The 13302-nt window shown below is 41.8% G+C and overlaps 1 protein-coding gene across 2 annotated transcripts in view; it reads right to left on the bottom strand.

Moving 5' to 3' along the window:
- The window catches only part of oca2 (oculocutaneous albinism II), an 81104-nt gene extending 70662 nt beyond the window's left edge, over nucleotides 1-10442 (bottom strand). Inside the window, exons 1-3 of one of the 2 annotated variants that reach the window (XM_085398419.1) lie at nucleotides 10068-10442; nucleotides 3834-4070; nucleotides 1244-1345 (exon numbers count right to left, since the gene is read on the bottom strand). In XM_085398419.1, coding sequence (XP_085254545.1) covers nucleotides 1244-1345; nucleotides 3834-4063 — 332 coding nt within the window. In that variant the 5' untranslated portion in view covers nucleotides 4064-4070; nucleotides 10068-10442. Of the gene's footprint in view, nucleotides 1-1243; nucleotides 1346-3833; nucleotides 4074-10067 lie in introns of both variants that reach the window. The other variant, XM_085398417.1, reaches the window with a different exon arrangement.
- Nucleotides 10443-13302: the final 2860 nt, after the last annotated feature.

Genomic DNA, 13302 nt, shown 5'->3' with positions numbered 1-13302 from the left:
CTCCACTGCATGTCCTCCATCACTACATCCATTAATCTTCCCTGTGGTCTTCCTCTCTTCCTCCCTCCTGTTACACCTGTCTCCCTCGCATTCACACACATATATTCTGTCTTGCTTCTACTGACTTTAATCCTCTTCTCACCAAAGTATCCACCTCTCTTCCAGCTGCTTCCTTTTCTCACAACAGATCACAATATCATCTGCAAAAGTTAATCGTGACTCCTGGCTGACATCATCTGTCACAAAATGGGCTGCATGTCCACATCTGTGTAACTGTTTGTAGAAAGCAGTGTCACAAATGATAGATTCTGATATGACCGTTGTACAGGTCAGTAGTAGATGGAACAAAATTATTATAAGTGAGGTTCTAATATCTCAATTAGCTGCTCAGTATTAAAAATATATATTAACTTTTGCAGTATTAAAAATACTGAGCATGTCAATGTAGCATAAAACTTGAAATTTCTAATACATTAAGTTGCTGGCTGGTTGTATGTTGTCTGAGAAGCCTCCTTAGAAATACTGCATAAGTAACTCTGATCATATTGTCTTCACTCTGATGCTGACTGATAACCCAAGCTCAAAACTAGCAGAGTAAATTTGCACTTTTGTTAAGCTCAAATGAAAATGCTGGCTTCACACTGCATGTTTGTATGCGTCTGCGTGTGTGTGTGTGTGTGTGTGTGTGTGTGTGTGTGTGTGTGTGTGTGTGTGTGTGTGTGTGTGTGTGTGTGTGTGTGTGTGTGTACATAAACTATGAAGCATCAACCTAAAAAGTCAATGAAGCCCAACAACCTGCAGTTCCAGTTCTGTCCACTAGAGGCTGGCTCCAAAGCTGAGCCAGTGCCCGCACACTCCCATCTTAAAATTCCTTTAAAAATAGTTTCATTCTACATGACAGCTGAACTGAACTGTGCCTGTTTGTCCAAATATCATCACTTCTGGCTTAAAATAAAAGCCTGACAGCAGCTAAGACTCACACAGCGAGACTCCACAATCAGGATGACCTTGTTTTGTTATAAACTTATATCCAGTTTATGACTCATGCACTGTAACAGCTAAGAACTGCTTGCTAACAATTGCTAAGTAGCTAAATACGGTGGAGGTTTTATAAGAATCAACTAAATAAACTGATTATTTATCTTTTTTACCTAATCCCACGTGTAATTATTATTTTTGTTTCATTTTGAGCATCTTAGGGTTTAGAGCAATATGCCCATGAAAAGCCTGAGGAAAGACTCACCTGTCATCTTGAGAGAATCGCAGCAGAGGCGACCTCTCTGTGAGGTTGGCTGAGTTAGTTTTTCCTCTGAGGATGTTGACAGCACTGAAATTTTTCCTGAAACTACAAATGCAACAGAATACAATTAGTTTTTAAAAAAGGGGTTAGAAAGTAACCAAACAAAGCGTTTCTGAAATATGATCCATTGAAAGGCTTTATCACCCTGCTGCTGCATCCAGTAACCTCTTACAATCAACAGCCACGCATACACACTATATTTGTTTTCATCTATCATATTATCACATGCTGAAAGTGCAGCATCAGTGGTCAAGTTTAAAAAAAAAAACCTGTAATCCACTGTTTCAGGGAACCTATGAGGTGACGGCTGTTATAATGTGTCCAAACTGACGTAAACCTTTGAAAATGTAAAGTCCCCCACAGCTAATCCTATAATCTTCAGGTATTTTAACCTTTGCTTGCCAAAAGTTTTAGGTGATTAAACCAGTCTGTGACAGAATCAAGTTCTTTTCTTTTATATAACAATATTTTTTTTACAATGTAATGGGCATTGATTACTGTATTATTATAAGGCTCAAGAAGTCGGGCGTCTTTTTTGTGACATTTCTATTAAATTTCTATTGTACTGAGAGAGAATTCTCCAGTTATAAAATATACCTCCTGTATTTGTTGTTATTGAGTTAGTGGGCATCATTGAACTCCTCACAGACAGTTTTGTGAAGGTGTTTTGAAGTAATGAATGTGGCAAGTTTAGTGGATAAAGGACAAGATTACATCTGGCAAGTCCGCCCCATTAATCCCTCTGATACTTTTATACACCCATAAAGAGATTTACTGCATGTCTACAAATGTTTTCACCTCCCTTTTTTCCATATTTCCACTCTGATCCTGTCTAGTAGATGTGACTTAGCAGAAACATTTCCCTTCACTGCGGAGTATTTAAAGGATATTAAGCAAAAAATAGTTGGTCTGTTTGGAACACCTACAACCAACAGCCATCGTGACCAACTCACTGATGATACTAGACTTAATTTTCACTTGAGAAACTTCTACCATTTGAATTTCCTGCAAAAACAGTGTCTGTTTTTTCAACTTTGTCTAAACTATTGTTTTACCTTCTCTTTGGAAGTGGCTTAAACCTGTATTCTATCAGAAGGTCACTAGGGGGTGAGAGCAGATTTTGATCCTGTAGAAGTTTATGGGAAAATAAATTTTTGACCTCTGACCTCTGTAAACACTTTCCTCTTGAGTTAAATATTTTCTGTAAATTTTGGTCATACGATGTTTCAAAATAGGGGATTATCTATGATGTGAAACATCAGTAAGCTTGCAGGTTAACAGTTCCTCTTCACATTTTCTTTTTTTTCACTGCGCACATTTTTCAGGTCAAGAATTCAGAACACTTGTCCTCTAAATGAGCATCCCTTTATGTTCCCACGGTCTGTCATATTTCCTTGTTTTAGTCTCCCTTTTGTTTTTTCCTGTTTTATTTTGTCAGTTGATTTTCCTGCCTCCAGGAAATCTTTGTATTTCCTCTAATTCCTTCATTGTTTCTACTTGGGTGTTGTCCTACAACCTTGTGTATGTGTAGTGGGAAAAAAAGTCTGTCTAGTTTTTTTTTATTATTAGTCCTTTATTTAATAAAAAATAGCTCAGCTCACCATCGTCTTCTTATGTCTGTATAACTGTTAATACTAAAACTATAGCTAACTATAGTTAGCTTCGTAACCATTAAGTCATGTGGCCCAATCTGTCACATGACAGATGTTCAAACCTCAAAAAGCTCAGAGAGAAAGCTGCCCTCTGCTGGAGAGCACCACTTATTTTATTGAGCACCTACTGTCATGGTCCTGAGTCTTTGACCCATTGTTGTTGTGGTTTTGGACTTTTTGACTCTTTGGATTCTGGTTTATTTAATATTCTAAAGTGTAGTTTATATTTCTGGCTTTGGTTCTTTTGCTTTGTGTAGTATTTGTATGTTCTGGTCTTTAGGTTTCTGTTACCATGCCTGCCCTGTGTTCCACTTTTTATCATTTACAACTTTAATTTGGTTAATGAAGCAGAAAAATACCTCACTTTAATCCCAATACCACCACAGCCACAGGTTTGAGATTAACCCCACCCCACCCCGGCTATTTTAGCTACCCACCGACACACACACGAAAATCAGGCCTTATACATGTATATTCATGCATCCATGAGAGGATTTGGCCAGCAGAGCATGTGTAATATGTTTCTGCATGTGTGGTTTAAATTCTTGTTATGTGTTTATTTCAGATAATCCAGTAAGAGAGAATGAGGGCTTCTGCTTAAAAACACAACAAACAGTCTTAACCTGCAGGTTTTAGATGTGTCCCTGATCCAACACAGCTGATTTAAATGGCTAAATTACCTCCTCAACATGTCTTGAAGTTCTCCAGCTGCCTGATAATGAACTGATCATTTGATTCAGGTGTGTTGACCCAGGGTGCGCTCTAAAAACCTGCAAGACACCGACCCTTGATACCTGGAGTTGCCCATCCCTGCCCTACAGTATCTTTCCCCTCCAATGGTGGATGTAATTCATGAATGATCATGAGAACACAGTAGTTACCCGTCCTCTTGTCGAATGGGGACGAAGCCCTCAGTGTGGATGACGCATTGTCCTGCAGACTGCTGCAGCTTCTGGGTGTCTAGCCTCTCCGAGATGCCCTCCAGCAGACATAGTTCCCCGAAGTTCCCTGCCACCGCCTTCGGTGACCTGAGGCTGCTCCTGCTCTGGTGGCCTTGGGATGCCGTCTGAGACATTTCAATCTCCAGGCTGGTTTTGTTCTCCAGATACATGGTGAGACTGCTGCAGGGGGAAAACAGTGGCTTTATCCTTCTTTAAGATGCTGTGACTTACACAAAAAAGTCACCGATTGCTGTTCACTCACAGACTGTGTATATAAAAGAGCAACTCCTCATGGTGTCTCACAGCACTTCTTTTTTTTATTGACATATAATGATACAGCATTGATGTTTTTGGAGCAGAGAGTTTTCACTGTTGCCTTCTTAGCTTTTTAAAACCAGGTGTCAAAACCATGGAGTCTGTCCAACAGTGAAACTGTAAAAAATGCAGTGTCAGTCTTAAGTTAGGCCAATCCTAAGGTATCCCCTGCTTTATGTGCATTTTTAGCTCTAATGGGGCCATAATTTCACAAAATCAACACCATGTTTTATTCAGTAAGGTTTGGAACCTGTGACTGAGACCATAAACGCAGCAAGAAGGAGTTTACTGTGCTCTGGGGATATGAGGGGTGCATACTGGCGACAAATTCTTCTTGCAACCAGAGGAGTCGCCCCCTCCTGGACATTAGAAATAGTGCAGTGAAACAATAAGTGGTGATCCAGGCCCTTCAAGGACTTTGACAAATGTTTTTAGGGCCTAAAATTGGGATGTGTCCAAACATAATGAAGGCCATGAACACCAACATTGCTCCTCAATTTTAAAGCAATATTAAAGCAGCACAATAACTCGTGCTGAGCAGCCACCGATCCCACGTGTTGATATGCTCCTTTGAATTTTTACCCAGAATGCACTTTCTGAAGGAAACAATGAGCTAAAAGTGCTTAAAGGTTTTAAAGAGTGAAGAGAGAATACACTGGTGTCATCACTGATTTAATGAAGAAGTGGTGATGTGATCCATGCTTTTGTTGTTGAACAGCAGCTATAAAATCCCAGCAGTGATTGTGGTTAAATCTCTAAATTATACTTTGCATTCATGTGACGAAGTATTACATCGCAGCTTTGCATACCCAGACGGTTACATTTCCATTGCTGAGTTTCCTCTGTGAGTGAAAGGGACCAGCAGAGAATATCCTCTGATATTCTCTATGATGGACATTCAGTGGTTTTCATGATAGAACAACACAGCAGACACGGTCTTCATCCGTACAAAGGCTTCATGAGTTTAAGGAGATTATTTCTCACATCAAAGTCTACAGGAAGTCACATGTGACTTTTCCTGCTATAACACCACTTTCAAGGAAAGACTACACCACAGTCCTGCCACCCAAACACTATTTCATACTGATCTGCATTGACCAGTTGCATCATAGAATCAACAAATATTTCTATAACAGAACTAAATATTCATTTAAGTTGTTTGTTTGTTTGTTTTTTAGGGGGAAAAGCCAAAGGAGTCTGTGCATCTCTGCGACATTTTTATTATTTTTGATTGTGATCATTCCTGTAACAATTTTCCTCATTCTAAATTTGGACTAGAGAAGTATAGTCGGACGGTAACAAAGAGAGGGAAGGTAGTCAGAACAGAGGGGATTGGACTACCAGAAGGCAAAAGTTGAGGACAGGTACAAGTACCTAGGAACCCCACAGGCAAACGGGAGCCATGAAGAGGCCATTAGGAAAGCCACAACCACTAAATACAGTGGGGCAAAAAAGTATTTAGTCAGCCACCGATTGTGCAAGTTCTCCCACTTAAAATGATGACAGAGGTCAGTAATTTGCACCAGAGGTACACTTCAACTGTGAGAGACAGAATGTGAAAAAAAAAAAAATCCATGAATCCACATGGTAGGATTTGTAAAGAATTTATTCGTAAATCAGGGTGGAAAATAAGTATTTGGTCAATAACAAAAATACAACTCAATACTTTGTAACATAACCTTTGTTGGCAATAACAGAGGTCAAACGTTTACTATAGGTCTTTACCAGGTTTGCACACACAGTAGCTGGTATTTTGGCCCATTCCTCCATGCAGATCTTCTCGAGAGCAGTGATGTTTTGGGGCTGTCGCCGAGCAACACGGACTTTCAACTCCCGCCACAGATTTTCTATGGGGTTGAGGTCTGGAGACTGGCTAGGCCACTCCAGGACTTTCAAATGCTTCTTACGGAGCCACTCCTTTGTTGCCCGGGCGGTGTGTTTTGGATCATTGTCATGTTGGAAGACCCAGCCTCGTTTCATCTTCAAAGTTCTCACTGATGGAAGGAGGTTTTGGCTCAAAATCTCACGATACATGGCCCCATTCATTCTGTCCTTAACACGGATCAGTCGTCCTGTCCCCTTGGCAGAAAAACAGCCCCATAGCATGATGTTTCCACCCCCATGCTTCACAGTAGGTATGGTGTTCTTGGGATGCAACTCAGTATTCTTCTTCCTCCAAACACGACGAGTTGAGTTTATACCAAAAAGTTCTACTTTGGTTTCATCTGACCACATGACATTCTCCCAATCCTCTGCTGTATCATCCATGTGCTCTCTGGCAAACTTCAGACGGGCCTGGACATGCACTGGCTTCAGCAGCGTCTGGCACTGCGGGATTTGATTCCCTGCCGTTGTAGTGTGTTACTGATGGTGACCTTTGTTACTTTGGTCCCAGCTCTCTGCAGGTCATTCACCAGGTCCCCCCGTGTGGTTCTGGGATCTTTGCTCACCGTTCTCATGATCATTTTGACCCCACGGGATGAGATCTTGCGTGGAGCCCCAGATCGAGGGAGATTATCAGTGGTCTTGTATGTCTTCCATTTTCTGATGATTGCTCCCACAGTTGATTTTTTCACACCAAGCTGCTTGCCTATTGTAGATTCACTCTTCCCAGTCTGGTGCAGGTCTACAATACTTTTCCTGGTGTCCTTCGAAAGCTCTTTGGTCTTGGCCATGGCGGAGTTTGGAGTCTGACTGTTTGAGGCTGTGGACAGGTGTCTTTTATACAGATGATGAGTTCAAACAGGTGCCATTCATACAGGTAACGAGTGGGGGACAGAAAAGCTTCTTACAGAAGACGTTACAGGTCTGTGAGAGCCAGAGATTTTCCTTGTTTGAGGTGACCAAATACTTATTTTCCACCCTAATTTACGAATAAATTCTTTACAAATCCTACCATGTGGATTCATGGATTTTTTTTTTCACATTCTGTCTCTCACAGTTGAAGTGTACCTCTGGTGCAAATTACTGACCTCTGTCATCATTTTAAGTGGGGGAACTTGCACAATCGGTGGCTGACTAAATACTTTTTTGCCCCACTGTACCTACAGAGGGTCAGGCAAGACCTGAAGTGAATGGGAAAGATACAGACAATTGGCACCTATGCCCTGGCAGTGACCAGGTACACTGCTGGGATAATAAGCTGGCCAAAGGAGAAGACAGAAGCCACTGATATCAAGACGAGGAAGCTCCTGACCATGCATGGTCAGGTCCAGCACCCTGAGACTGTATGCTAAGCCAAATAAAGGAGACCAAGGACTGGTGAGTGTCAGAACCATGGTCCAGGTTGAGAAAACAAACATTCACAAATACATTAGGAAGATGGCCCCAACCGACCGCCTGCTCAGTGAATACCTCAGGCAGCAGAAACCCAAGAAAGAGGAGGAAGAGGAAAGACAGGCCCTTGCATGTTATGTACCACCAGCAGATAAGGGAAGTGGCTGACATCCAGAAATCCTACCAGTGGCTGGACAAAGCTGGACTGAAAGAAAGCAGAGAGGCACTAATCATGGCAGCACAGGAACAAGCTCTGAGCGCAAGATCCATAGAGAGTGGGGTCTGCCACAACAGGCAGGACCCCAAGTGCAAGGCTGTGTAAAGATGCCCCTGAGACAATCCAGCATATAACAGTAGGGTGCAAGATGCTAGCAGGCAGGGCATACATGAAACGCCATAACCAAGTGGCCGATATAGTATACAGATACATTTGTGCTGAAAATGGCCTGGAAATCCTGAGGTCAAATGGGAGACACCCCCTATGGTGGTCGAGAATGACAGAGCTAAGATCCTGTGGACAAGCAGAGGAAGATGGCCGTAGCGATAGTGAATAACAGCAACATCATGAAGAAGGAACACAAGAAACTTGAGATGTACCAAGGGCTCAGAGAAGAGCTCGAGAAGAAGTGGAGGGTGAAGGTAACAGTGGTCCCAGTGTTAATCGGAGCAGTTGGTACAGTGACTCCCAAGCTAGCAGAGTGGCTCCAGCAGATCCCGGGACTGCACTCCTGTTCCTAGGAACAGCTAAGATACTGTGCAGGACCCTCATGGCCTCTGGTAGAGGACCCGAGCTTGAAGGGTAATGACTGCCCACAGGGGCGAGAGTGGAATTTTTAATCAGTCATTTGGCCATTCAAGATATTTGGGTTGACTGTTTAAATCAGTTGATAGATTACTAAAATATGAATCAAAACTACAGTGAGTATCAAACCCTGGTATGACTTGAAACTATGTTACCAGCTCTAACCAATAAGATTGCTGGAAAATTCCAAAACATGTGATGGTGGTCAGTGTTAGAGTTTGTATTGTTGATTGTCATTTATGCTTAGAAATATTTAACCATATATGCTTAGAGGTGTATAATCAATTGTGTAGTGATAAGTTGTGTGATCTTTAACAGGCTACAGAGGCTTGGTGTGTATTCCACACTAGAATGCACACCTACATCCTGGGAGCACGGGAAGAGGTCGCATCTTGTCTTAATTGTTTTATGGTAGGATTAACGTAGCTACGTCTGTTCTAGTCTAAGTGCTTTTCTGTTTAGATGAACTGCTGGACTTCCTCACCGGGGGGGTCTAGTCTACCCTCTTCCTGACCAAGGATGTTTGACCCTTTGATCAGCAACACACACACACACACACACACACACACACACACAGGCAAGGTACTCTTTGTTTGTATGTAGACGTCGTATGTTAATGAACCTATGCATATTCATGTAACCTCAATAAAAGGACAGTGTTACGGGAGGACGGACGAGAGCAACTGGGGTCAAGCGAAGGAACGGTGCCTGTCCGGTTCTCTCCCGTGCACGAGAAACATGAAGAAGCTTGCCTACTTGTGTCTTGCTTTGCAGTGTAATTATATTGTCTTCAACGTTCCAGCGGATGGGTTCAAGCTACAAACCTATCAGTCAGCTGACCTCCATCACATGTTTACATTGTCTCCAGCAGTGTCCGGATTCAGACCTAACATTTATAGGAATTTTCTTTGTGGAATAATAATGTTTTGTTTTGTTTTTTAAAAAGAAGAAAGAAATCCAGCCAGGAAAATTCTTTCTTCCGGGTAGAACCAGAATTACTGCCATTTATTGTACATTTCTTTAACCCGTCTTCATCTGTCGCTGTTATATATACTTCCCTCACCCACTTAATACAGACATAAAAGGGAAAAGCTGTCAATGAACACATTCTAGATGCCAGTTTCTCATGGATGCTCCCATCTACACATGAATAAATAATATTCATGATGCTCACATCAGATTTCCTCTTAGTTTTAATGTTTCCATCAAAGAGGTGGCTCAGCCTTTTCGTGTTCAGTCATTTGTTTCAGCGTTAAAGTTCAAACTTGGACCACTTATTGTTCGCATGCATTTCCTATGCCTCATATTACATTTGTTCTGCTTGTCCCATGCTTGTGATGTGCCTCAGAGAGGAGAAAGAGACTTCTGTGTGACATCTTGCCTGCAGGCTGCATGTAAACGCAAACACAAACTGCTTTCTTAAATTCTCCACCCTCGTTCACAGCAATTAGAAATTCAGCAGGACAGGAAGCCGTAACGGCACGGTTCTCTGACTCGGATGTTTGTTACTAGTGGTTTCTTTCAGTTGTAGTATTAGGTAATGTCTAAGCTGTGAAATATAAAAGAGCACGTTTCATCCATTGAGCAGACATCATTTAGAAATCAGTGGAATGACTGAGGGGATTTTTACAAAGCTACAGCACTACTTATAGAGCAGGATTAGGGCATGAGGCTTAAAGCCCTGAAACAAAGGCCAACACTGTAGTGTAACAGAGGCACATCCAGGCTTTAAATTCAAGCTTTTATTTTGTCAGGAAACAGGTGAAAAATGTCAACCTCACCTTGATGAATGAAGACAGAGAACGAGGACGAGGACTAAGACAAACAGGATGATGATGAGGAGGAGGATGGCAGTGCTCAGTTGATGCTGATGTTGAGCCAAAGAAAGCGGAACTCATTCAAACTGATAATCCGACAAAAGGTAAAGAGTGATGGTCTCACATCTGCTGGGGCTCGTTCTTTTCGATGTTATTTGAGCACAAAGACGTGATGGAAGGCTAGAGAGGCTGAGGTGTTTCGTGTCCTCTCGGGTGCTCTCCCAGAAAGGAGGGAGATGTTCCTGAGGCGCAGGCTCTAGAGGCGCTGAGGAGGGTGGAGGTTCTTAACAGAAAGCTTTCCCATTCAGTCGCTCTTACTCCAGTTTTTTTTTTCTTTTTTTCTTACAACCAAACCGCTCCCACCCCCCTGCTTCACATCCGCCCCGAAAGCACATCCGCCCCTGCTCTAAACAGAACTTGAAATGTGCATATAGATGTTTTAATGTTAATGCTGTTTTTGTGTGATAAATTATCAGAATATTTGCAGTTTTTCTTTTTTCTTCTGGGATGGGGGGGGGGGGCTGTCATGTGGAAAGCACTGGGTCTAACTCATCACAGCAGGGAGCCTCAAAGCCATAGATTTAAGGTGAGGAGGGGTCAGCGAGGTCAGAGACGGACAGGATTCGGACAAACCCAAAATTCTAGTTTCAAAAACGTCATGTTCTTTGTTAACGTCATTTACATCTCATCACCCAAGAGAAAAAAAAATCTCAAAAATTGTGGTGCTGCGGCTTCTATGGTGGATGTTTATGACTAAAAAATGAGAGAAAATGGCTTTTTTTAAATTATTCTTTTAACAAAAGAGAGAAAATGATTTGAACTGTTTGTGAAAGTGGAGAAAGAAAAACTGATTAATTAAATATCATTGAAAATGGTTGCTGACGCGAAAGGTTACTAACATTCCTTTTGTTAGAAGTCAGGGGTTTTTATATTTTAAAAATGGGAACTTTAATCAATTTAAATGAAAACGCAGAATTTAAAAAGACAAAAGAGAGAAAAAAGATTCACAATAAAACTTGATGCATCTGAAGCTTTTTTTTTTTCTTTTTCATTGTGCTAAACAGCATCTAAGGTCAGGACTGGGCAGAAGGATCTGATTTAAAAACTATTTTTTTTTAATTTCATCTCTTTGTTTTGTGACCTTGTTTTTCTACATTTTTTCTCTTTATTTAAATAAAGAAAATTGAATTTTAAAAACAACTGAGGCTTTTTAAAATTCAAGGATTTGCAGAACGCTTCAACAAAACCAGGGACTGTATCTTTAATTTAATCTCTTAATATATTTGCATTTGACCCAACACAGCTGAGCAGATTAGGATTTTAACATCCTGCCATCCATGAGTAAAAGCTAGTGAACCAGACTAACAGGACCTAAGTAATTAGAAGCTCCCACCACTAAAACCTCCAGCCTATAAAAATGATCTGTTCAGTGAACTGAACACAAACAGCGATACAAATATATTTCTCATAAGTCCCCAAAAATGACCTTAAAGAGTTAATTCTCAGAAGTCTGAAGACAGCGTCTCCCATTGAGCGGTCTGAGTCACCTGGTCTGGACTCGGGGCTGCCTGTGAGGATAAAGCTTGACAAAGAAGATGTCCCGGGGGGGGGGGGGGTGAGGGCGGCTACGCTCTGGTCTTGTGGGCTGATGTGAGATGTCGTAGTGAGAACAGAGAAATCACATGAACGACAGAGAGGAGAGTAAACTGGGAGTCTGACGGAGGTTTAACCGGCGTCACCGCGGCGTCAGAGTGAAGGAGCTTTTCGCTGCTTTGTGTTCATCTCATCAGGACTGAGTGCTGGATGCTGACTGGTCATGACAACGGAGTCATGTGATGCAGGCTCACACAAAGCAGAAGTTAATGTGAACTCGCTTTAGTTACACACTCATGTCCATGAGCCCGGCTGAGCAGCAGGCGTTCAGAGATGTTCACTCAGTGCCTTGATCTGAATGCTTGTTAGCTGTCTGCTGAGCCAGAGAAGGTTTCTGAGTTGGTGGCACATGATCCTCTTGATCTACAGAATACAAGAAGAGTAAAAACAGTGCAGGCCTCTGAACCGAATGTGAAGACACTATCTGATTGTCAGCACTCTGCTGAGGAGCCTGATGATGTTCAAGTGAAATATCTAAGGGTCAAAGTTCACTTGTACACTGTTGAGGCCATTTAGACGTTGCTCTAATCTGCAGCAGTTTGAATGTATTCTTCTCCTCACTTCCTGTCACGTATCTCCTGTTTCACCGGTGGAGCTTCATATTAGACAAAGTTTCTCATGATGAGGTCAGTGTGTGCACAATATTCCCTGTGAGCTGCAGACTGCTCGAAACACTCAGTTTATCCCAGTTTTTTTTTTTTACTCTTTGCCGTGCATGAATTCAATCTCAGAAACCTCTAAAAGGGTGACCAGCCTCATAATCAGAAGACAGTTTCTCAAAGAGAAGCAGAGAAGTCAGAACAGCTTATTTAAATTTCTGGGTGAACTAAGGGGCTGCAACGAGGCCCAGACAAACACCCGAGGATCCAAACATTACTCTTGCATAAATGTTTTAAGATTTAAAATTTTAGTTTGTCTTTTTGGGATGAGGTGTAAAGTTTGGACTGTAATGAGAGAATCAGAAACATTTAAAGCTTTCTGAAACCAAGGAATGAAAGGAAGATATTTGGGAACTGAGGAAACCAGGTAGTCTCTTTAACAGTCAAACCTTGTTAAAAGAATGCAGCACGGCATCCAATTCCAAATGAGCTTTTCTTCTTCGAAAACCAGCCTCATTTCTCAGTTTAACATTTGGTACTTTGTCTTTGGCAATAAATTTTTTGCAGATCATTTCATTCTGTTCTTTCATGTGACACAAAAACGTAGTTGTATGACCAGTATGGAGTTTTTAATGTCACTCCCCACCCCAACACTCTTTCATGTGTTGCCTTTCCAGGAATTTTTTCTGGTTCACTGATCCACATGACTTCAGCCACTTTGAACACGTACGTTAGACTGCACCGATCCGCTCCGTTCAGCTGAAGAGACTAATTCACGTGTTTGTATTCGGCATGTCTGACTGCTTTGATGTTTTTTCACCAGTTTGTCATGTGTCATTCACACACAAAGCATTTCAAACTGCTCCACCCTGTATGAAAAGTGACATGCCAGGAGTACAATTTGGCGGTTTTGTGGGTTGAAAAACAGGAAAGTGCTCCTGACAGGA

This window comes from Rhamphochromis longiceps, linkage group LG23 (genome assembly GCF_057381845.1).
Source record: "Rhamphochromis longiceps isolate RC_006_pf linkage group LG23, R_longiceps_female_GT1.1, whole genome shotgun sequence".
Lineage (NCBI taxonomy): Eukaryota > Metazoa > Chordata > Actinopteri > Cichliformes > Cichlidae > Rhamphochromis > Rhamphochromis longiceps.
The sequence above is the reverse complement of the archived record's forward strand: the minus strand, read 5'-3'. Positions and strand labels throughout refer to the sequence as shown.